Source organism: Oncorhynchus mykiss, chromosome 6 (genome assembly GCF_013265735.2).
Source record: "Oncorhynchus mykiss isolate Arlee chromosome 6, USDA_OmykA_1.1, whole genome shotgun sequence".
NCBI lineage: Eukaryota > Metazoa > Chordata > Actinopteri > Salmoniformes > Salmonidae > Oncorhynchus > Oncorhynchus mykiss.
Window position 1 is genome coordinate 26,843,297 of NC_048570.1, and position 23,830 is coordinate 26,867,126.

Genomic DNA, 23,830 nt, shown 5'->3' on the forward strand with positions numbered 1-23,830 from the left:
GAAGATAAAAGATCAAGTTCATATTATGGCAAGAACAGCTCAAATAAGCAAAGAGAAATGACAGTCCATCATTACTTTAAGACATGAAGGTCAGTCAATCTGGAAAATTTCAAAAACATTGAAAGTTTCTTGAAGTACAGTCTCAAAAACCATCAAGCGCTATGATGAAACTGGCTCTCATGAGGACTGCTACAGGAAAGGAAGACCCAGAGTTACCTCTGCTGCAGAGGATACGTTCATTAGTTACCAGCCTCAGAAATTGCAGGCCAAAAAAACGAGTTAAAGTAACAGAGACATCTCAACATCAACTGTTCAGACGAGACTGCGTGAATCAGGCCTTCATGGTCAAATTGCTGCAAAGAAACCACCACTAAAGGACACCAATAATAAGGAGAGACATGCTTGGGCCAAGAAACACGATCAATGGACATTAGACTGGTGGAATCCAAATGTCCAAATGTGAGATTTGTGGTTCCAACTGCTGTGTTTTTGTGAAACGCAGAGTAGGTGAACGGATTATCTCTGCATGTGTGGTTCCCACAGTGAAGCATGGAGGAGGTGTGATGGTGTGGGTGTGCTTTGCTGGTGACACTGTCTGTGATTTATTTAGAATTCAAGGCACACTTAACAAGCATGGCTACCACAGCATTCTGCAGCGATACGCCATCCCATCTGGTTTGCGCTTAGTGGGACTATCATTTGTTTTTCAACAGGAAAATGACCCAAAACACACCTCCAGGCTGTGTAAGGGCTATTTGACCAAGAAGGAGAGTGATGGAGTGCTGCATCAGATGACCTGGCCTTTACAATTATCTTCTCAACCCAATTGCGATGGTTTGGGATGAGTTAGACCGCAGAGTGAAGGAATAGCCGCCAACAAGTGCTTGGCATATGTGGGAACTCCTTCAAGACTGAATATATTGTGATTTGTTTAAAAAATAATTGGTGACTACAAGATTCCATATGTGTTATTTCATAGTTTTATTCTACAATGTAGAAAATTTAAAAAAAATAAAGAAAAACCCTTGAATGAGTAGGTGTGTCCAAACCTTTTTACTGGTACTGTGCACTGAATAAAAATATAAACCCAACATGCAACAATTTCAAAGATTTTACTGAGTTACAGTTCATATGAGGAAATCAGTAAATTGAAATAAATGCATTAGGCCCTAATCTATGGATTTTACATGACTGGGAAAACAGATATGCATCTGTGGGTCACCGGGCTCCCGAGTGGCGCAGCGGTTTAAGGCACTGCATCTCAGTGCTAGAGGCGTCACTACAGACCCGATTCCAGGCTGTATCACAACCGGCCGTGATTGGGAGTCCCATAGGGAGGCGCACAATTGGCCCAGTGTCGTCCGGGTTAGGGATTGGCCAGGGTAGGCCATCATTGTAAATAAGAATTTGTTCTTAACCCACTTCCCTAGTTAAATAAAGGTTAAATAAAAATACCTTCTTCTATTTTGACTGGATTTGTGTTGTTCATTGTTAATAAGTGCAGCATTTATTCCACTTACAAAATAGTTTTGCACTGCTTACACAGTGGTTGAATGTGTGAGCAGTGCCAGAGGACAAAAATCAGTTAACCACCTAACTGAGGAACTCAATTTAACCTTGCGCAATACCCTAGATTCAGTTGCACCCCTAAAAACTAAAAACATTTCTCATAAGAAACTAGCTCCCTGGTATACAGAAAATACCTGAGCTCTGAAGCAAGCTTCCAGAAAATTGGAACGGAATTGGCGCCACACCAAACTGGAAGTCTTCCGACTAGCTTGGAAAGACCTTACTGCTGCTCGATCATCCTATTTTTCCAACTTAATTGAGGAAAATAAGAACAATCCGAAATTCCTTTTTGATACTGTCGCAAAGCTAACTAAAAAGCAGCATTCCCCAAGAGAGGATGGCTTTCACTTCAGCAGTAATAAATTCATGAACTTCTTTGAGGAAAAGATCATGATTATCAGAAAGCAAATTACGGACTCCTCTTTAAATCTACGTATTCCTTCAAAGCTCAGTTGTCCTGTGTCTGCACAACTCTGCCAGGACCTAGTTTCAAGAGAGACACTCAAGTGTTTTAGTACTATATCTCTTGACACAATGATGAAAATAATCATGGCCTCTAAACCTTCAAGCTGCATACTGGACCCTATTCCAACTAAACTACTGAAAGAGCTGCTTCCTATGCTTGGCCCTCCTATGTTGAACATAATAAACGGCTCTCTATCCACCGGATGTGTACCAAACTCACTAAAAGTGGCAGTAATAAAGCCTCTCTTGAAAATGCCAAACCTTGACCCAGAAAATATAAAAAACTATCGGCCTATATCGAATCTTCCATTCCTCTCAATTTTTTTTGAAAAGGCTCACTGCCTTCCTGAAGACAAACAATGTATACGAAATGCTTCAGTCTGGTTTTAGACCCCATCATAGCACTGAGACTGCACTTGTGAAGGTGGTAAATGACCTTTTAATGGCATCAGACCGAGGCTCTGCATCTGTCCTCGTGCTCCTAGACCTTAGTGCTGCTTTTGATACCATCGATCACCACATTCTTTTGGAGAGATTGGAAACCCAAATTGGTCTACACGGACAAGTTCTGGCCTGGTTTAGATCTTATCTGTCAGAAAGATATCAGTTTGTCTCTGTGAATGGTTTGTCCTCTGACAAATCAACTGTAAATTTCGGTGTTCCTCAAGGTTCTGTTTTAGGACCACTATTGTTTTCACTATGTATTTTACCTCTTGGGGATGTCATTCGAAAACATAATGTTAACTTTCACTGCCATGCGGATGACACACAGCTGTACATTTCAATGAAACATGGTGAAGCCCCAAAATTGCCCTCGCTAGAAGCATGTGTTTCAGACATAAGGAAGTGGATGGCTGCAAACTTTCTACTTTTAAACTCGGACAAAACAGAGATGCTTGTTCTAGGTCCCAAGAAACAAAGAGATCTTCTGTTGAATCTGACAATTAATCTTAATGGTTGTACAGTCGTCTCAAATAAAACTGTGAAGGACCTTGGCGTTACTCTGGACCCTGATCTCTCTTTTGAAGAACCAATCAAGACTGTTTCAAGGACAGCTTTTTTCCATCTAAGTAACATTGCAAAAATCAGAAACTTTCTGTCCAAAAATGATGCAGAAAAATTAATCCATGCTTTTGTCACTTCTAGATTAGACTACTGCAATGCTCTACTTTCCGGCTACCCGGATAAAGCACTAAATAAACTTCAGTTAGTGCGAAATACGGCTGCTAGAATCCTGACTAGAACCAAAAAAAATTATCAAATTACTCCAGTTCTAGCCTCCCTACACTGGATTCCTGTCAAGGCAAGGACTGATTTCAAGGTTTTACTGCTAACCTACAAAGCATTACATGGGCTTGCTCCTACCTATCTCTTTGATATGGTCCTGCCGTACATACCTACACGTACACTACGGTCACAAGACGCAGGCCTCCTAATTGTCCCTAGAATTTCTAAGCAAACAGCTGGAGGCAGGGCTTTCTCCTATAGAGCTACATTTTTATGGAATGGTCTGCCTACCCATGTGAGAGACGCAAACTCGGTCTCAACTTTTAAGTCTTTACTGAAGACTCATCTCTTCAGTGGGTTATATGATTGAGTGTAGTCTGGCCCAGGAGTGTGAAGGTGAACGGAAAGGCTCTGGAGCAACGAACCGCCCTTGCTGTCTCTGCCTGGCCCCTCTTTCAATTGGGATTCTCTGCCTCTAACCCTATTACAGGGGCTGAGTCACTGGCTTACTAGGGCTCTTTCATACCGTCCCTAGGGCGGGTGCGTCACTTGAGTGGGTTGAGTCACTGATGTGATCTTCCTGTCTGGGTTGGCACCCCCCCTTGGGTTGTGCCGTGGCGGAGATCTTTGTGGGCTATACTCGGCCTTGTCTCAGGATGGTAGGTTGGTGGTTGAGGATATCCCTCTAGTGGTGTGGGGGCTGTGCTTTGGCAAAGTGGGTGGGGTTATATCCTTCCTGTTTGGCCCTGCCAAACAAAGGGTGTCATCGGATGGGGCCACAGTGTCTCCTGACCCCTCCTGTCTCAGCCTCCAGTTTTTATGCTGCAGTAGTTTATGTGTCGGGGGGCTAGGGTCAGTTTGTTATATCTGGAGTACTTCTCCTGTCCTATCCGGTGTCCTGTGTGAATTTTAAGTATGCTCTCTCTAATTTTCTCTTTCTCTCTTTCTTTCTCTCTCTCGGAGGACTTGAGCCCTCGGACCATGCCTCAGGACTAACTGACACGATGACTCCTTGCTGTCCCCAGTCCACCTGGCCGTGCTGCTGCTCCAGTTTCAACTGTTCTGTCTGTGATTATTATTATTTGACCATGCTGGTCATTTATGAACATTTGAACATCTTGGCCATGTTCTGTTATAATCTCCACCCGGCACAGCCAGAAGAGGACTGGCCACCCCACATAGCCTGGTTCCTCTCAAGGTTTCTTCCTAGGTTTTGGCCTTTCTAGGGAGTTTTTCCTAGCCACCGTGCTTCTACACCTGCATTGCTTGCTGTTTGGGGTTTTAGGCTGGGTTTCTGTACAGCACTTTGAGATATCAGCTGATGTACGAAGGGCTATATAAATAAATTTGATTTGATTTGAATCAATGTTGTTTCCATGTAATTTCAATGAAATTACATTGAACCAACATGGAATAGACGTTGAATTAATGTCTGTGCCCAGTGGGCAGATTGTGCTGCTTTCCCCTCTTCTGTAATAACTGCTCAACGGGTTTGTGACCACGGTTGCTGGAATTATTTGAGCACATGCCCCCCAAAAGGTATGTGCATGGCCCTGTACTGTGGTGAACAGTAGTAATCTGTAAATCTGGTAACCATGTTTGATTGAATATGGCCATCAGATTATTTTGTTGCAAATTCAACTGACACAAATATCTCTGGCAGTAGCTCTTGTGGTATGTTCAGGGGAAGTAGCATAGGAGCTCTAACCCTACAGATGCGGTCAAATATATTGGCACTCTTGCACAATTCACTATTTCTTCTCAAATAAGTTGAAATTGAAAAAATTGATGGGGTCCACACGTGTATTTGTTTGATTTACAACTGCACCCCCAAAAGAAATCTAAACTGAAAATTAGATTTTTCAGTTCAAAGTGAAAAAATGGCCTTGATGATTCTCAGCAGTGATCCTACTTGTGGTAAATTGCAGGTGACTACAGGGTAAAAATAGCCATTCAACCAGTTTTGAAAAGAGAAAACAGAACATTCTGCTCCATTGCAAAGTGCAAGGGAGCCAATATATTGAACTTCATCTGAAGATCAGGGTTCCTAATAGGGTAACTGTAGTGAGGATGAGGGTGGGAACTCACTTTGCCCTTGTCCAGGTAACAGATTATCTCCTGGAAGAGCCTCTCTTTGAGCTCCTGCTGGGTCCAGACATGTTGGCCGTCACCGGGGATCAGATGAGGTGCACAGGGCTTGTCAGACCACTGAGGTGGACACAATACACAAATTGCATTTAGTTTTCTAGTAATGTATGTTATAGTATGTTAACTGTAACTTTAGGGAAATATTCAAAAGACTGATGTTTTTATTGAAAGTCGAATTGAATGTTGAGTGAGACCTCAAGGAGTTCGGCATGAAGTAACAGGGTATAGGCTGCCTCTGTGTAGTTCTCACAGACAAGGTGTAAATCCCTCAGCTTGTACAGATACCTGAGGACGAATTCAGTATTTTAGAGTGATATCTAACTAAATGAGATGCAAAGAAGACTATTCATTTATCCAACTGTCTCACCGTATGTAAATGTCTTCCCGTTTCTTCTCTTTATAGAAATTCTGTCACAACCAAAATAAAAACAGTGGAAAAACTCAGGTTTGGTTCAAATGTTTGATGATAACATTTAGTAAAAAATGAATTTGTTCAATGTAGAAACATAACATCTTCATATACTACTCCTCTGAGTTGGTGAATGTGGCTCAATCGTTCAGACTATATTGTGAGTTCCACATAAACCAGTCCAATGGATTAGATAGTGCCTGGTGAGCTCCCCACTGCATCTTAGTTGGGTACTGTAAGGGCGTACCAGGACGTTGACGGTGCAGCTCATGCGGAGCTCAGGGCTCTCGTCATGTGTGATGGTGCGGTATGCCAGTAGCTTCTCCAGCAGACTGCTGAGCAGCAGAGCCAGCTCCTCCCCTGACTGAGACAGGTATCTGTGCCTCCGGCAGTGCTCCAGTAGCCTACACAATACCAACAATGCAATATAGATAAATAGCCCTTATTTAGGTCTTGAATATGAAACCATGAGGTAAAAAGAATAAGAAAAAGGCATCAGCCTCTGATTGCAGGGTGCTTACGTTTTCTCCAGCAGGATTTTGTACTGTTCATCCCCACTGCCTCCCTCTACTTCCTGATCCAACTTGGTGATCAGTTCATTCTCAAACTGCATTTACAGGCATACATATTAAAAACACATCACACATGCCAATGCAAGGATCAGTTCAGCCAAATAAAGCTGGGAAACTCTATTTGTACAGTTATACTGTAAAGCCAGACAGGCAACACTACTGTGGGCAGCTATCTCACCATGTCAAAGGTACGGCTGGGAGTGAAGTTGTGCTCACACTGCATCATGTCAAAGAAGATGGGGATGGTGGCTTTCCTAAGCTCTGGCTCAGGCACCAGGGTAGCCTCCAGGATGGGCCCCACCATGGCAGGGATGAATTTCATCTTGTGGGGGCCTGAGAGATACACACAGGATGCAGTTAGAAACAAATGTTACACATGGTTCATTTGAAAGGGCAATAAGCCACACTCCTTTTTCATGCAAACAAAAAGACAGTAAACTCATAAAGCTGTAAACAAAAAGCGGCCACCGTGAAACCTGGCAATAAAACAACAATGTCTAGCTTCTCTCCTATCAGAGCATGTTTCCACTGAACAGGCCATTCTCTAGACACTTCTATTTGAGGAGTTCCTGTCTCACAGAGATAACAACTACCGGACGGTACTTACCAAGATTATACCACATGTCTCTGATCTTAAAGCCAATGCTCTTCCTCATGTCTCCATACCTGTAACCACATCATAGAATGACACTACATGCAGTAGAGCATGAATACATATTTACTAACAGGAGCATTTACAGTGTATTCAGAAAGTATTCATACCCCTTTACTTTTCCCCAAAGGTTTTGTGTTGCACCCTGATCTACACATAATACCCCATAATGTCAAAGTATCATTTTGTTTTTAGAGATTTTTTACAAATGAATTAAAAATGAAAAGCTGAAAATGTCTTCAGTCAAAAGTATTCAACCCCTTTGTTATGGCAAGCACAAATAAGTTCATGAGAAAAATGTGCTTAACAAATCCCATAATAAGTTGCATGGACTCATTCTGTGTTCAATAATAGCGTTTAACATGATTTGTCTATGACTACCCCATCTCTGTACCCCACACATACAATTATCTGTAAGGTCCCTCAATCGAGTAGTGACTTTCAAGCACAGATTCAACCACAAAGACCAGGGAAGTTTTTCAATGCCTCGTAAAGGGCACTGATTTCTAGATGTGTAAAAAAATAAAATAATAATAAGCAGACATTGAATATCCCTTTGAGCATGGTGAAGTTATTAATTAGGCTTTGGATGGTGTATAAATACACCCAGTCGCTACAAAGATACCGGCGTCCTTCCTAACTCAGTTGCCGTAGAGGAAGGAAACTGCTCAAGGATTTCACCATGAGGCCGATGGTGACAGAGCTCGCTGATTCTTTAAAAGAATATTGGGCAAATATTGTACAATTCAGGTGTGCAAAGCTCTAGAGACTTAGACAAAAAATACTCACAGCTTTAATCGCTGCCAAAGGTGTTTCTAACATCTATTGACTCAGGGGGGTGCATACTGATTTATTTGTATTAATTTATAACAAATATGGAATTTTTCGACCACTTTGACATAACAGAGTATTTTGTGTAGATCGTTGAACAATTTAAAAATTAAATCCATTTTAATCCCACTTTCTAACACAACAAAGGGTGGAAAAGGTAAAGGGGTGTGAATACTGTATCAATTAAAATACACTGTGCAATTTGGATTTTTCTTGTGTAATTATTTATTTGGGGGAATTTAAATATTGCACTCATACACAAAATAAAGAAGAAAAGGACATACTTGTTAAGTATTTTGTTCCGTTTCTCTTGAGAGAAGGATTCCAGCTGCAATGACTTGTGGGTAAGGAATGCCACAGTCAGATGGAAGTAGTTGTTCCATAGCTGAAGAGAGGAGAATATGATAAACATTTTGACATGGACATTGAGACAATTATTGAATTAAGATTACATTAGGAGAGAGACACAGATGTATTTTGTCCACCCCATTAAGAGGTGGAGACTTGAGACCCACCTGCAGCTCAAAGTGGGTCTGGTCTAGGAAGTACATGTTGAGGACCTCAGAGTACTGGTTGATGGCCCGCAGAAACACCCCAATCTGCAGAAGGTTCATGGTCATCCAGTCAGAGGGAAAAACGTTCCCCATCAGGTCCTTAAACATGATGAATGTCTCCATCAGGAAGTCCTGTAGTGGGCCAGGGAGAACAGTTACCTTACCTGTACTGCAAGTACCTGGATTTATGCATCTTCATGTCTGCACAAACATGGGATTGTGTTTCTAACCAAGTCCATTGATTAGTAACAAGTTAACCTTTTTGGGATAGGGGGCAGCATTTTCACTTTTGGATGAATAGCGTGCCCAGAGTGAACTGCCTCCTACTCTGTTCCAGATGCTAATATATGCATATTATTATTAGTATTGGATAGACAACACTCTGAAGTTTCTAAAACTGTTTGAATAATGTCTGTGAGTATAACATAAATGATATGGCAGGCGAAAACCTGAGAAATATCCAACCAGGAAGTGGGAAATCTGAGGTTTGTAGTTTTTCAACGCTTGGCCTACCGAATACACAGTGTCTATGGAGTCAAGTTGCACTTCCTACGGTTTCCACTAGATGTCAACTGTCTTTAGAAACTGGTTTGAGGATTCTACTATAAAGGAGGGGCTCATGAGACCTGTTTGAGTCAGTGGTCTGGCAGAGTGTCTCAGGCTCGTGACGCTCGCTCCCGACAGAGTTAGCTCTCGTTCCAGTGCTTTACTTCAGACATAGGAGTTCTCCGGTTGGAACCTTATTGATGTTTTATGTAAAAAAAAAAACGAAAGATTGATTCCATACATCGTTTGACTTGTTTCTACGACCTGTAACGGAACCTTTCAAGTTTTATTCTGGACGAAGTGCTCACGCCTCATGAAGATGGATTACTGGGCTGAACACGCTAACAACAAGTAGCTATTTGGACATAAATGATGGACTTTATGGAACAAATCAGTAATTTATTGTCGAACTGGGATTTCTGGGAGTGCCTTCTGATGAAGATCATCAAAGGTACGTGAATATTTATAGTGTTATTTCTAACTTCTGTTGACTCCAAAATGGCAGATATTTATCTGGCTGGATTGGGCTCTGAGCGCCGTTCTCAGATTATGCTTTTTCCATAAAGTTTTTTGAAATCTGACACAGCGGTTGCATTAAGGAGAAGTTTATCTTTAATTCTGTGAATAACACTTGTATCTTTTATCAATGTTTATTATGAGTATTTCTGCAAAATCACTGGATGTTTTGGAATCAAAACATTACTGCACGTAACGCGCCAATGTAAACTGAGATTTTTGGATATAAATATGCACATTATCGAACAAAACATACATGTATTGTGTAACATGATGTCCTATGAGTGTCATCTGATGAAGATCATCAAAGGTTAGTGATTCATTTTATCTATATTTCTGCTTTTTGTGACTCCTATCTTTGGCTGGAAAAATTGCTCTTTTTTTTTTTTACTTGGCTTTGACCTAACATAATCACATGTTGTGCTTTCGCTGTAAAGCATTTTTGAAATCGGACAGGATGGCAGAATTTAGCAGAATGCCTGCACTAGAAAGGTTAAACTATGCACAGCAGGTACCTAAGCTTTCCTCATATTAGACCCACACACCTCAGTAAAGAAGCAAGGACAGGGAGATCCTCACATTGTTCCAAGTCAGTCCTCATGAAATGTCTATAATCAATAACCACTTCAGGTGCAGTTACAAGCACCAGTGGTTGAATGCCAGCTATCGACTGGATGACTCAGGAAGAGCGATGCCCAGGGCAGGAGGAGCGGACCACTTACAATAATGTCCTGTCTGGTCTTGAAAGTACTTATGTAGTGGGCGTAGTGCATGTCATCCATCTGCTTCAAGATGGCAGTCATGCAGGCTAGGTAATGACCCTGGTATGGAGAAGACAGAGCATCAGACACCTTAGCTGAAAAACTAGTTTAGGATCCCACATACAGTACCAGTCAAAAGTTTAGACACACCTACTCATTCAATGGATTTTTCTTTATTTTTACTATTTTCTACATTGTGGAATAATAGTGAAGACATCAAAACTATGAAATAACACATCATGTAGTAACAAAAAACGTGTATTTTAGATTTTAGATTCTTCAAAGTAGCCACCCTTTGCCTTGATGACTTTTGGAAAATGTATTTCCTTCTTTAATGCGTTTGAGCCAATCAGTTGTGTTGTGACAAGGTAGGGGTGGTATACATAAGATAGCCCTATTTGGTAAAAGACCAAGTCCATATTATTGCAAGAACAGCTCAAATAAGAAAATAAAATGACAGCCATCATTACTTTAAGACAAGAAGGTCAGTCAATGTGGAAAATGTTGAGAACTTTGAAAGTTTCTTCACGTGCGTCGCAAAAACCATCAAGTGCTCTGACGAAACTGGCTCTCGTGAGACCCAAAGTTACCTCTGCTGCAGAGGATAAGTTCATTAGAGTTACCAGCCTCAGAAATTGCAGCCCAAATAAATGCTTCACAGAGTTCAAGTAACAGACACATCTCAACATCAACTGTTCAGAAGAGACTGTGTGAATCAGGCATTCATGGTCAAATTGCTGCAAAGAAACCACTACTAAAGGACACCAATAATAATAAGAGACTTGCTTGGGCAAAGAAACACGAGCAATGGACATTAGACCAGTGGAAATCTGTCCCTTGGTCTGATGAGTCCAAATGTGAGATTTTTGCTTCCAACTGCCGTGTCTTTGTGAGACGGAGAGTAGGTGAACGGATGATCTCTGCATGTGTGGTTCCCACCTTGAAGCATTGAGTAGGTGTGATGATGTTGGGGTGATTTGCTAGTTACACTGTCAGTGATTTATTTAGAATTCAAGGTACACTTAACCAGCATGGCTACAACATCTTTCTGCAGCGATACGCCATCCCATCTGGTTTGTGCTTAGTGGGACTATCATTTGTTTTACAACAGGACAATGACCCCACACACATCCAGGCTGTGTAAGGGCTATTTGAAAAATAAAGAGAGTGATGGAGTGCTGTATCAGATGACCTTGCCTCCACAATTACCCGACCTCAACCCAATTGAGATCGTTTGGGATGAGTTGGACATCCAACATGTGCTCAGAATATGTGGGAACTCCTTCAAGACAGTTGGAAAAGCATTCCTCATGAGGCTGGTTGAGAGAATGTCAAGAGTGTGCAAAGCTGTCATCAAGGCAAAGGGTGGCTACTTTGAAGAATCTCAAATATAAAATATATTTAGATTTGTTTAACAATTTTTGGGTTACTACATGATTCCATATGTGTTATTTCATAGTTTTGATGTATTCACTATTATTCTACAATGTAGAACAATTGTAAAAATAAAGAAACCCCTTGAATGAGTAGGTGTGTCCAAACTTTTGACTGGTACTGTATAACATGTTATATGCTTATAACCTGCTTATATTGTTGAATGCTTATAAGTGCTAACCAAGTTATATACTGTAAAGGATGCATATAAGCAGATTTTCAGCACTGTGCCGTATACATGGAAACTTAAAATAAAGTATTAGGCTACCAACTGAACAAATTAAAATAACTTTAGAGTTAGATGAAGAAGAAGGGTCTTACAATGAGAGGGGAGGTTCTGCTCATGCTGATGACAGTGCGATTGACCCTGCGAAGCAGTCGCTCCATAATCAGCTGGACATGACCTCGGGTTGGACCCTGAGGACACAGACAAGCAGCTCAGATAAATAATATATGTTTCAAAACCCATCCAGTTAGAGTCAGGGATGTGACTGATTTCAGTGTTTCCAGCAGCAGAGCTAGAGATGTGCTGTAGCAATTAGCCACTCACCACATCCTTGCGGTCCAGGTTGTCAAGCACAGTGCTGAGCAGCTGAACACAGGCCTCGTGGTCAGGCTTATTGGAGTGGTCATCCAGCTGCCCACTCAGCTGGTCAGTCAACAGTGGCAAGAGGACATCTCGACACTCTGTAGGGTCAAAGACAAATAGAGACCATTCAAATGTGTCATCATGTGGTTCTGTTTTTAAATAGAGATGATTATAAAGTTGTGTTTTAACCAGAGAGGCGCCACAGTACCTGGCTTTTTGAAAAGGTCACTCTCCACCATCTTACACATGCAACCAAGCTTCTGGCGCACCAGCTGAGAGTCAGGGATGCTCTCGATGAACTTGGTCAGAAGAACACTAGTGAGGGAGAGACAGGAAACATACAGAAAAAGGCAAGGACATGTGACAATGTCACTATCTTTTCTATACAGGAAACAGTATCATTTCTGCAGAGATTTTACTGTTAAAATGTCATTACAAGGAGTTACCTGAGCTCCACAGGGTCAAAGACATTTTTTATGTCATTAATGATGGTGGGGAGGTATTTCAGTATCGCCCCCTGAAAAAGACAAGGTCTCAAAAGTATTTTTAAAAGAACATGAAGGAAATATCAGTGGATAATGCTTTACAGAGCGAGTCAACTATAAAGTGTTTATCAAGTAAAACTTGAACTATCTTTCATGAAGCCAGCATAAAAGTCAATAACTATAGGACCAAGGACGATAACTATAACAAAAACGATAAAAACTATACAAATAAATATAATCGTTCTAATTCAAGTGAACAGGAACGTCAGACTACAACGATAACAACAAAAATAGTGGAGAACGACAACGAGAGCGATCCCTTCCAGAGAGACTTTTTTCCCTGTCCCTCCAACGATTAAACATTGACAACCAATCAAAAACGCGTTCCATTGAAGCGTTGTTGGCTCTAGGTGCGCGAGGCTGCTCAGAGAGGAGAGAAGGCAGAGCGCAAGAGAAACATGCCTGAATAAATGGCCATGTGTGAGCATATTGGTGTCCACGTTACTTATAAGACGACTTGGGAGAATGATGATCCACGACAAACAGCGCATGAGAAGGCCATATTTTCGATGGTAGGCCTATCTGTTAACGCCAATACATCCTGGCAAAATACACACTATGACTTGCCTACTATTGTGCCTTTCTGGACCGTGCCAACTGTCAAGACAATACCCATTACTGATCAATATGGTTGCCTAATCAGGCCTAGGCTAGATTATTATTATTTCGGAATGAATCATGCATTCAAAACGCATTTTTTTTTTGCGGTTATTGAAATGACATATCCACTGCAGTCTACAGCCGATTTACTAGCTAGAAAAATACATTCAAAAAGCATTATTGCATTTTGCTGTTATAGCCTAGGTATGATTGTTTTTCTTGTCCCCAAAAAGCTTAATCAATTAGGGAGAATGTCGAGCTGGAGCGCAGACTGGGGCGCACACTATCCTAGGCTACCTGCCATTTTATTATCAGATTAAACAATATATTTCAACTGTGTAAATTCATTGCATATAAGCTATTCACGACAGTATTTGTTGTTCAATGACTACATTTGAATATGAGTTCCTATATGTACATTTAAGTATTATTTGCAGTTGTCACAATAACAGTGAACACACCCTGAAGCACTGAATGTTCTGTGTTACCACCTTATTAACAGGCCTACAGTATGCATTGATAAGTTGATTGACAGGTGTACTGCAGAACGCTGGTTATAGTTTTGTATAATGTATCTTTATGGCTATCATCCTTGGTGTGGATGGCCCTTATGGCTTCAATTAACATAGAAAGGGTAAGCTAGTTTGTAAAGCTGACAATTTCATTAGAATAATACAGTGAGTGCTGCCCTACCAGGCTATTCAATGTTAACTGAGAGTGCATTAAAGAAGATGAAGTACCATGCAAGTGTCCATACCAGTGTCTCTCCCCTACACCAACTCACCTTTATCTTCACTCCCTCGTCTAGCGGTCTGTCCATGAGTGTGTTGAAGGAGAGGAAGAGTGTCCGGATGGAGTTAAAGAAAGCATCCCCATCCTCACTGGTCCCATAGAATCTGAATAAACAGAAAGAAGGACATTGCTCATTTCAAAACAAACTAATATTGTTTACCAAATGTATGAGTATGTATGAGGAAGGAAGGCCACAGCTATGATACCTGAGGTAGAGGACCCGGGACTGCACAATGAACCTGAACAGGTACTTGAGGGCTTTGAGGGCTGAGTACAGCCCCTCTGTTAGGACAGGCTTATCTGCATGGCCCACATAGTAATTCAGAACCTTGGTCAGCTTCCTGAAAAAGTAATGGAATGGGGCACTCAGGCATACCAGTAACTGCATATAAATGACTGCATTCTGAATTGGTGGAAAGGTGTCAAAACAGGAGGAAAGAAAAATGAACTGAGTAGAGAGGGAAATGTGAAAAAGGAGAGGGCTATACTTACATATAAGCCAAAGTGGCACTGAAGTGTTTGTTGATGTATGTCTCCAGTACTGGGTTAAAGTGCTGGAACTTGATGTCTCCAATCAGTGTGATTATAAACACCTAGAAGAAAAGCAAAGCACAGTCAGGAACCAGTGTAATATAGAAACCTGCTGGAAAATGTTGTTGCATGAATAGTTTCTGATATACAACTGTCTTTTGGTATATTAAAGACAAATGCCATTAACCCTGATCGCTTAACACAGGTAATTCACCCACCACTCCAGAACTCACCAGAGCATTAAAGACCAGATTGTCATAGGTGTCCTTCTCTGAAGTCTCCATCATGATGTTGAACAGGGCATCAAGTGTGTCCTGTAGAAACTAAGACCACAAAAGACAAATGCATTAGTATAGGGTGTCCTTGTATGTTAAACTAGTTAAGAACACTGGAGGAGTCAGACTCACTTTGACAATCTCTCCTCCCTCTACCTCCATCAGGCGCTGCAGGTTCTGGTCCAGCTGTTCAGGGTTGGACCTCCAGTTCAATAGGCCCAGGAGATCCACTGGAAGAGGAACAGGAGAATATTACTTTTATGTCAACATCATTCTACTCTGTATTATGAGCCGAAGTGCGGAAAGAGTTGGATTTGATTTGATTACATTTGTTAAGGTCTGTTTGATTCTAAATACATTGATTCCCAGATAATCATGTCCTACTACAGTACCATTCTGGGTGAGTTTAGTGGAGCAGGTGAGAGTGCCAATCTGGAAGCTGTCCTTTGTGACTGGGATGACTCCTGAATGCTGAAAGGTTTTCCCTGTCTGCCTCTCCTTCTCCTCCACCTCAGCCCAGGAGCCTGGCAGAGTCAGGTATGTCTTTGCATCCTCAGTCTTCTTTACATCAACCTTAGCCAAATGAACAAAAGGAATTAAATACTAAAACATATTCATCTGTATGCCATTTGCTATTCATTGACCAGGGAGGGGCCATGAATGATCTACTTACTTTCAGCTTTTTATTTTATATGAAATATCTAAATAATTACTACTTCACTACTTAACAGATAATGAAATAGAATCCCTATGGGGAGATAATTATTTCAAATGAATCAAATGTATCCGAACCCTCTGGTTCCACCAAGCTGTGGGCATCATATAGGGTCTGTGTCAGTAGCATAGTGCTGTGTTGGTCCCACCTTGTAGACAATGAGGTCATGTCTGCCGTCTCTCAGTGTGGTTCCGTCTCCTTTCATCAGGCGGACGAACGCCATGCCAAATGGCTTTTCTGATTTGTCTCTAGCTAAAGGAAACACAGCAGTGTCAGTGAGAACCCAATCAACCAACTCTGAAGGACACATTCATATTCATTCTGACCAGATCCCAGAGGGTTAGGGCAGGCTGCCCGGGTGTCGAGTGTTTTAAAAACGTGAGGCACTCACAGTCCTGAGATGATCTGTGTCGAAACATCACTCTGAGATGACAGCGGCCCACATCTTCAATCGGAATAGTCACCTTGCAAGGGGAGAAGAAAGGAATGAGGAGAGGAGTGAGGAGAGTATCATAACAAGAGACAGAGAAAGTAATGTCTAGTATCTGTCTAGCATTTTGTATGAGTGCCAATATCTCCTCTAAAGGATTATTTAATTGTATAGAGCCAAATCTTTTTGGGAAATGAATTGCTGAACTTGAGCCACCATGGGGAGAGTACAGAGCTCTCTTGTCCTGACAGAAACACCTGGGATGCAGGTAAGTGAGCTGTACCTTGACTGTTTCATTCCAGCTCGGCTGCTTGACCTGGTAGTAAATTACAGACTTGTACTCTGTGATCCCATCATATCCAGCTCCAGGAAATATTGCTTTCTATTCAAGGAGAAGGAATGAGCTTCAGTCAAACATATTTTTTTGCAGACAAGAAACCCCATGTATATGTATAAACATGAATTGGGGTCATTTTGTAATAACTTAAGTTTTTGTACAATAAACCAACAAACATGAGTTGACCACCATGTAATACTTGAGGTAAAAATGGTTAAAGAAAGAAATGTGGAGGCACACATAATGTTAAGACAGCACCCTTACCTCCATGAGATTGCCATCGTCATCTAGTACACTCAACATCACCTCAACATTTTTGGGTGACGTTTTTTTACCGCGGTCAAACTCCCCCTGCAGCAAGGTCACATATATATCGTTCCTCACATATCCTAGAGGAGGAGAATTAGTTGGTTAATATTGAAAAGCAATCTATTAACTGTCACTGCTGTAAAGGCAGCTACAAAGTATGCAACCCCTTGTTTCAGATGCTATTCAGCTACAAAGTATGCAACCCCTTGTTTCAGATGCAATTCAGCTACAAAGTATGCAACCCCTTGTTTCAGATGCTATTCAGCTACAAAGTATGCCACCCCTTGTTTCAGATGCAATTCAGCTACAAAGTATGCCACCCCTTGTTTCAGATGCAATTCAGCTACAAAGTATGCAACCCCTTGTTTCAGATGCAATTCAGCTACAAAGTATGCAACCCCTTGTTTCAGATGCAATTCAGCTACAAAGTATGCAACCCCTTGTTTCAGATGCAATTCAGCTACAAAGAAGAACATATAAACAAACGTATGGCACCTGGGAGGATGATCTCAGGGAAGCCCATCTTTCTAACAATGGCGGTGGTGCGATCCACAAAGTGGGAGTAGTCCTTCCTGACCTGGGACAGGTCACCAGGAAGTAGCTTTAAGGTCACAAACAGTCCTGAGAACCCAGCAGGGCCAATCAATGAAGAGATAGTTAACAAGACAGAGAAACTAACAGAATGTGCAGAATGGATACACACAACCTGTTACGTTTCTATTTTGAACCCAGACCCACATTTTAAAAGCCACTTCCGAGTAACATTCCTTTGTATTTTATATTCTGTTCTACTCTGCTATATTCTAGGCAAACTGGTGAGTTGTTGCCACAGAGTGTCAGTGAGTGTGTCTCTTTACCCTGGCCCTTGTGGTTAACCTCCCGGGTGTTAATGACTTTGTTAAAGACGGCGGTGAGAGGCTCATTCTCTCCAATGACCCGGGATGGGAGGAGAGGTGACATGATGAGTTGCCTCTGACGGATATAGGTCTCCATAGCTATCCTGGGAGAGAGAAGAAGGGAGAGAGGGGGATAAATATTTTTTTTAAGTGGGACTGACAAGTGGATGGAACCATTGATCACAAAACATAGAGCTATGAAAGACATATTGAGATATTGGAAAAGGAAATCCACAAAATATAACAGTGCATGTGACCAAGCAAGAATAAGAACAGTCTCCAGTTGCATTTTTTGTTACACTGCACTACAAACCTAGACTTGTCCTCGATCTACAGTATTGTATAGCAATAGAGGAAGCAGTTGCATAATGCATTCCTTTAAGTGCTCTATCCTAAAACAGTTCAAGCCATTTGTCATTTCTGACTCTATGATGGTGTAAGAGAAGGTTGAGTTAAAATGGACTGGGGAGTGAGGACTATTATCACTGTGAAAATGAACAGAGCCCGTGAGAGATTTTAAAACACTCACTGCTGAAAGGGGATGAAATGCTGCTTCTCCTCATCATCTGCTTTCCCATGGGCGATATCTGTGATGTCCATCACTGTGAACAGAGGCAACTGTGAATGTGGTGGTGATATGTGGCAAAGGCTAAGCTAATAAGCTGCTTTCAATTAAATGATCCTGTTATTGCCACTGCTGCTGCTAGCATGACATAACTTTAATATCTTTGGTATTTGATTTCTCAGCTTGAGCCATTTCACAGCAGTCTTCATTCTGATTAAATAAACTACAGAGCAGAACGACAATGTAATTTGTGTTTAAAAAACGAGTTATTGGGCCCTCAGACACCTGTTCCAATGCACCAGAGACAATGATAAAAAGATACATCCACAACAGGAGCATAGGTAGGATTCCAGCCTGTCTGTGTGATCTTGAGCTTTGTGTTGCAATAGATGATGGTTCAGTAGGCATTCCTCTTTCTCTCTCAATTTGTAATTTCTTAGGAAATAGCTGACGGAAAAAAGAGCTCTTTATTGCTTCCAATGATTCTGGGTTCAGTTAATTTGCTGTGACACCAGAGGAGACAATTTCTCATCCAACCCAGAAATGTAATCATCCACTCAAAAAAAAGAGGGATATTTAAATCCTTTCCCCTGACTCCTTTGGCAAGGCAGACAACGCAGAGGTAGTTTATGGGTCAGGAGGGTAAGCAGGTTCAGGTGGGCTCAGGGTGTGTCTGGCTTTTATCCAGGACAGGGATCCTACTGTAAAGGTTTGTTTAGGCCCTCAATTACCCATTCACTCAAACTCTGAGTAAATGGGGTAGTGTTCTGATTTCAGATTTAATAGAATGTGTAAATTTGCGCAAACAAATTTAGGGAAGACATCTCAATTAAAAGACATCTCACCAGCTACACCAAACGGTCTCCTTAACCCTCCTGTGTGTTTCTTGCCCTCCTTGAGTTCCATGCTGCCCACCCTGATAATCTGACAGACGAGGAAGAGACGTGGCCTAATCAGGTCACTGCTGCTCAGATCCTGGCCAGAGAGGGCAGAGTGGAGAAGACCATTTCAATGCAAAGATAAGGACGACATAATGCAAGTAAAGTAAAAGTTGCAAGGCAGAACATATTCAATATCTTATGCAATGTTGCTTATATGAATTTTAATATGAGCAGTTCAGATGAAGAGCCTGTCTGAGGATATAAATGGCATGGCATGGCATTGCATAGCATGCCTCAACCAAGGACTGTCACTGCCCGCTTCCGGTCCATCTATTAGGCCCCATGGCTAGACTATTACATTTACAACAACAGGGAATAAGAAAGTGGAAGGGAGGCTTTCATCTCTGTTACCGTGAAGAGGGCAGGCAGATTATTGAGTTTCTCAATCTCTTTGGGCATGCCCATGCTGTCCCAGCGCACCAGGAAGTTCTCACTGCAAACAGACATGGCATTCACAATCAAGAATCACACCTCCCATACCTCTCTGTAACAAACCTCTGTGTGTTTTTGACAAGATAATACAAAAACACACATATATCAAAATGCCTACATACAGTCACGTTATTAAATATATATGCAATGTGGAACACATGAGTACTGGACGAAATGTTCTGTCAAGTGTCAGAATGGTAACGGTGGTTTAGTATAATGCAATGAATTTAAATTAGTTGGTATCTGACCTAATGAACTCTGACTGGTCAGGGTCATAGAGCGACATAAGCAGCTCTGCATCCTCCCCGATGTTACAAACAAAGTTCTTGAGGTTCATGAGGAGACTGTATGTGTGCACTGTGCTAAACAGGGACTGGCGCCGCATCTCCAGATTCTGCTTCCGGGTCTACAGAGGGGCGCAGAGACACTGTATGAGCAAACACGATGCACTGGCAGGGCTAACTCTGCAGCATATACATGTAGTATTTTATCTATCAGAGAGGCGCAAACAACAGCTGGTCCATGCCTTCTCCTCTTGTATTCTGTCATCTATACTGCGGGATGCAGTCTCAAAGGCTCGGAATAGATTGACTGTGCTTGTGCAGTCCGGGTCCAGAGTGTTCCCTGCATCATCTCGCACCACCAGGTCCAACCCTAGAATCCTGTACAACAGAAAGCATCAAATATAGCTTAGGACAGATTTACAAGGGCATATTCTTAGCACCATGACTCAGTCACATAAAACGTTACAAGCATGTTTATGTCACAATGCAATTCAAGTAGAGTGCAATTTATACCGGTTTCCATAATCAATCTTAGCTGTGACTTTCTTCCTGAGCTCCACAAGGTCATCCTTGGGCAATGTTCCAGACACTATCTGAGATCGATACTCGATGAGGCTGTAGGCCATCTGTTGTACGCCCCTGAACAGAGTGGTCTTGTTGTTCTGTCAAACAAACAGTCATATTCATCATCACAGTCACCCAGGCTAACATAATTACCCTTTTCCAAACAGACTAAGTGTCAGAGTTGAATAACAGCATAAGGGTAAAGTGAATTATTTAATGTAAAGATTATGTAAGTAGGGTGATGGATAAGAAACTAGATTTCTCAACGTACCACATATAGCTTGTGCCATATTTGTGCCCATTCCCTCAGAGTGGCGCCTAACTCCAGTACCAGTGGTAGGTCTCCTGGGATAACTATTTCCTGCTGGCTGTAAGATGGGTGGAAGGAAGGAACGTACCAGATATTGGGTCCCATAGGTGCATCACATGCATCAAATCGTGCAAATAGGTCAAGTCACACATCCCATCAAATACAATCAATTTCTACTGACATAACAAGTGAGTGACACCTTACCCTGTCCCTTCAACTTTAGCCTCCTTTAAATGGATATACGAGGCTGGGAAAATGCCCTATGAGATGAAACAGAAACGTAAACCTCTTCCTCAAATTATTTTCTAATTTTAAGGAAAAACCATGAATGGATATACGGTTGTTGCCATACCTTCTGTGCTTTGTTCCGTATTGTGTACCCTCTATACCAGTCTGGGGAGATTAAAGATTGATATAGAGATATGACAGAGATATAGGGATAAATATAATAGAGATAAGACCGATGAGAAGATGACAAACTAGACACAGATGGTGATATTGACTGTTATATCTTTCAAAGGAATTTCATTAAACATTGCTGATTATTTTCAATTCATGTCTGGTATTGATAACAGCTTTAGTTCAATGTTTTACAAAGTTTCAGTGTTGAAAACTGTTACTTAGCGCGTGACAGCTTGTTGTAGGTAAGAACGTGAAGCTAGAGTGATATGTTAGGGCATGTTGGCTGTTCATGCTCACCTTCAAATGTCTCAAGTATGTGTACAGTGTCTCCCACCTGGAGACACAGCTCCTGCTCTCTTCTGGAGTCATAATTATAGATTGCTGAGAGAGAATTGATAGGAGGGGGAGAGAAAATAGAGTCTTATTATGGCAGTTTTACTATGTGAAACAACATACAAACACAAAACAAGCTCAACATACAGAAAGTGAAAACAGAAAAAAGATAAGAAAAGCCCAGCAAATCCTATAGACTTTGGCCTTTTCCCAGGTCATATCTGATAAAGGTACAGTATATTGTAGTCAGGTATTTCTTGCGCTGTGAAAAAGCATGTTTGAGCTCGAGTAAGAGTAAACATTGTTTTATGAAATTACAGGTACATTCTCGTGTGGTGCAAGTGGAATTCAAGGGCTGGCCTTATACTGGAAACCCAGTTTTAATTGAAAATGTCCCTCAATCTCTTGGATTTTCACTTCACTCTTAATTATAGCCTGTATTCATGATTATTATTTTAGGACAGCCTGACCTCACATTTTAAATAAAGAGATGACTGACATTATCCTGTTATTTTTCATTCCCTGAGCCTATGTGTTGGATGGAGTAAATGGAAAATGTTTTTCCAAGTGTATTACAACATCCACACAGAGGAAAGCAGAGTGATGAGGGGATTGACATCATGTATCATTTATTCCTAAATCACCAAGCCATGGAGCCTATCGGGTCACATTGTAAAGCGTATATGGCAGCCAACTGGGTCAGCAGAGTGCTCAGCCCTCCTCTGCTCTTCAGCTGCAACCCTGTGCTCCTCAGTTTGTTAACTTAATTTCCTTCCTAGAGGCGTTTGCTGCATCACCCTCCCTCCTTTTTTCACTGAAGGACACAAGTGAGAGACAGATCACACAGCACAGCATGCTCTCTCTCTCTCACACACACACACACACACACACACACACACACACACATACACACACACACACAACACACACACAGACACACACACACACACACACACACGCACACACTTGTCATGACTTGAGTGAGCTGCAGTGCACATAGACTTTTATAGCCTAGTACTCAGCATCCACCCTCTATCACAGAAACAAGGCAAGGAGCTCTGTCCTGACTTGCACAGTGATAATCCTTGTTGCCGGAGGCTAGGTCTCACTGCACGCTTCAACTGGCTAAGCTCATCACATCTCTGAATACCTCAAAACTAAACATGAATATTCTTTGAGTAAGTATCCTTCCCATTTAATTGTATGCAGTTCCCCTCAAATGCAAATTAGTATGCGATTGTTCAACACTTCTTCTGTGAGAACAAATAGTACTAATTTAATATGTAGACCTGTGGGGAAAAGGTATATACAGTGCCTTCAGAAAGTATTCATACCCCTAGAATAATTATACATTTTGTAGTGTTACAGCCAAAATTCAAAATAGATTTTTCTCACCCATCAACACACAATGTCCCATTTTGACAAAGTGAAAACATGTTTTCAGAAATGTTTACAAATCTATTGAAAATGAAATACAGAAATGACTCCACCAGAGAGTGGTGGTCATTTCCATGTTAAAGTACAGTTTTTCACAATTTCTGACATTTAATCCTAGTAAAAATTACATGTCTTAGGTCAGTTAGGATCACCACTTTATTTTAAGAATGTGAAATGCCAGAAAAATATTAGAGAGAATGATTTATTTCAGCTTTTATTTATTTCATCACATTCCCAGTGGGTCAGAAGTTTACATATACTCAATTAGTATTTGGTAGCATTGCCTTTAAATTGTTGAACTTGGGTCAAATATTTCGGGTAGCCTTCCACAAGCTTCCCACAATAAGTTAGGTGAATTTTGGCCCATTCCTCCTGACAGAGCTGGTGTAACTGAGTAAGGTTTGTAAGGGCTCCTTGCTCGCACACGCTTTTTCAGTTCTGCCCACAAATGTTCTATAGGATTGAGGTCATGGCTTTGTGATTGCCACTCCAATACCTTGATTTTGTTGTCCTTAAGCCATTTTACCACAACTTTGGAAGTATGCTTGGTGCCATTGTCCATTTGGAAGAACAATTTGCTACCAAGCTTTAACTTCCTGACTGATGTCTTGAGATGTTGCTTCAATATATCCACATATTTTCCCTTCCTCATGATGCCATCTATTTTGTGAAGTGCACCAGACCCTCCGGTAGCAAAGCACCCCAAAACATGATGCTGCCACATGATGCTGCTTCACGGTTGGGATGGTGTTCTTCGGCTTGCAAGCGTCCCCCTTTTTCCTCCAAACATAACGATGGTCATTATGGCTAAACAGTTCTATTTTTGTTTCATCAGACCAGAGGACATTTCTCAAAAAAA

At 41.4% G+C, this 23,830-nt stretch overlaps 1 protein-coding gene across 2 annotated transcripts in view; it reads right to left on the bottom strand.

Moving 5' to 3' along the window:
* LOC110525627 (dedicator of cytokinesis protein 5) overlaps nt 1-23,830 on the bottom strand; it is a 47,886-nt gene that overhangs the window by 15,139 nt on the left and 8,917 nt on the right. For both annotated transcript variants that reach the window (XM_021605911.2, XM_021605910.2), the window contains exons 2-37: nt 21,499-21,582; nt 21,152-21,192; nt 21,004-21,059; nt 20,761-20,857; nt 20,439-20,587; nt 20,168-20,303; nt 19,890-20,047; nt 19,561-19,642; nt 19,114-19,243; nt 18,233-18,305; nt 17,665-17,807; nt 17,303-17,428; nt 16,763-16,887; nt 16,445-16,543; nt 16,123-16,195; nt 15,880-15,983; nt 15,409-15,589; nt 15,149-15,246; nt 14,975-15,064; nt 14,703-14,803; nt 14,417-14,551; nt 14,203-14,314; nt 12,720-12,790; nt 12,482-12,588; nt 12,235-12,371; nt 12,006-12,101; nt 10,212-10,310; nt 8,389-8,559; nt 8,158-8,258; nt 6,998-7,056; nt 6,569-6,723; nt 6,340-6,425; nt 6,066-6,222; nt 5,777-5,817; nt 5,604-5,694; nt 5,350-5,469 (exon numbers count right to left, since the gene is read on the bottom strand). In XM_021605911.2, coding sequence (XP_021461586.2) covers nt 5,350-5,469; nt 5,604-5,694; nt 5,777-5,817; nt 6,066-6,222; nt 6,340-6,425; nt 6,569-6,723; nt 6,998-7,056; nt 8,158-8,258; nt 8,389-8,559; nt 10,212-10,310; nt 12,006-12,101; nt 12,235-12,371; nt 12,482-12,588; nt 12,720-12,790; nt 14,203-14,314; nt 14,417-14,551; nt 14,703-14,803; nt 14,975-15,064; nt 15,149-15,246; nt 15,409-15,589; nt 15,880-15,983; nt 16,123-16,195; nt 16,445-16,543; nt 16,763-16,887; nt 17,303-17,428; nt 17,665-17,807; nt 18,233-18,305; nt 19,114-19,243; nt 19,561-19,642; nt 19,890-20,047; nt 20,168-20,303; nt 20,439-20,587; nt 20,761-20,857; nt 21,004-21,059; nt 21,152-21,192; nt 21,499-21,582 — 3,884 coding nt within the window. The remainder of the gene's footprint in view (nt 1-5,349; nt 5,470-5,603; nt 5,695-5,776; nt 5,818-6,065; nt 6,223-6,339; nt 6,426-6,568; nt 6,724-6,997; nt 7,057-8,157; nt 8,259-8,388; nt 8,560-10,211; nt 10,311-12,005; nt 12,102-12,234; nt 12,372-12,481; nt 12,589-12,719; nt 12,791-14,202; nt 14,315-14,416; nt 14,552-14,702; nt 14,804-14,974; nt 15,065-15,148; nt 15,247-15,408; nt 15,590-15,879; nt 15,984-16,122; nt 16,196-16,444; nt 16,544-16,762; nt 16,888-17,302; nt 17,429-17,664; nt 17,808-18,232; nt 18,306-19,113; nt 19,244-19,560; nt 19,643-19,889; nt 20,048-20,167; nt 20,304-20,438; nt 20,588-20,760; nt 20,858-21,003; nt 21,060-21,151; nt 21,193-21,498; nt 21,583-23,830) is intronic.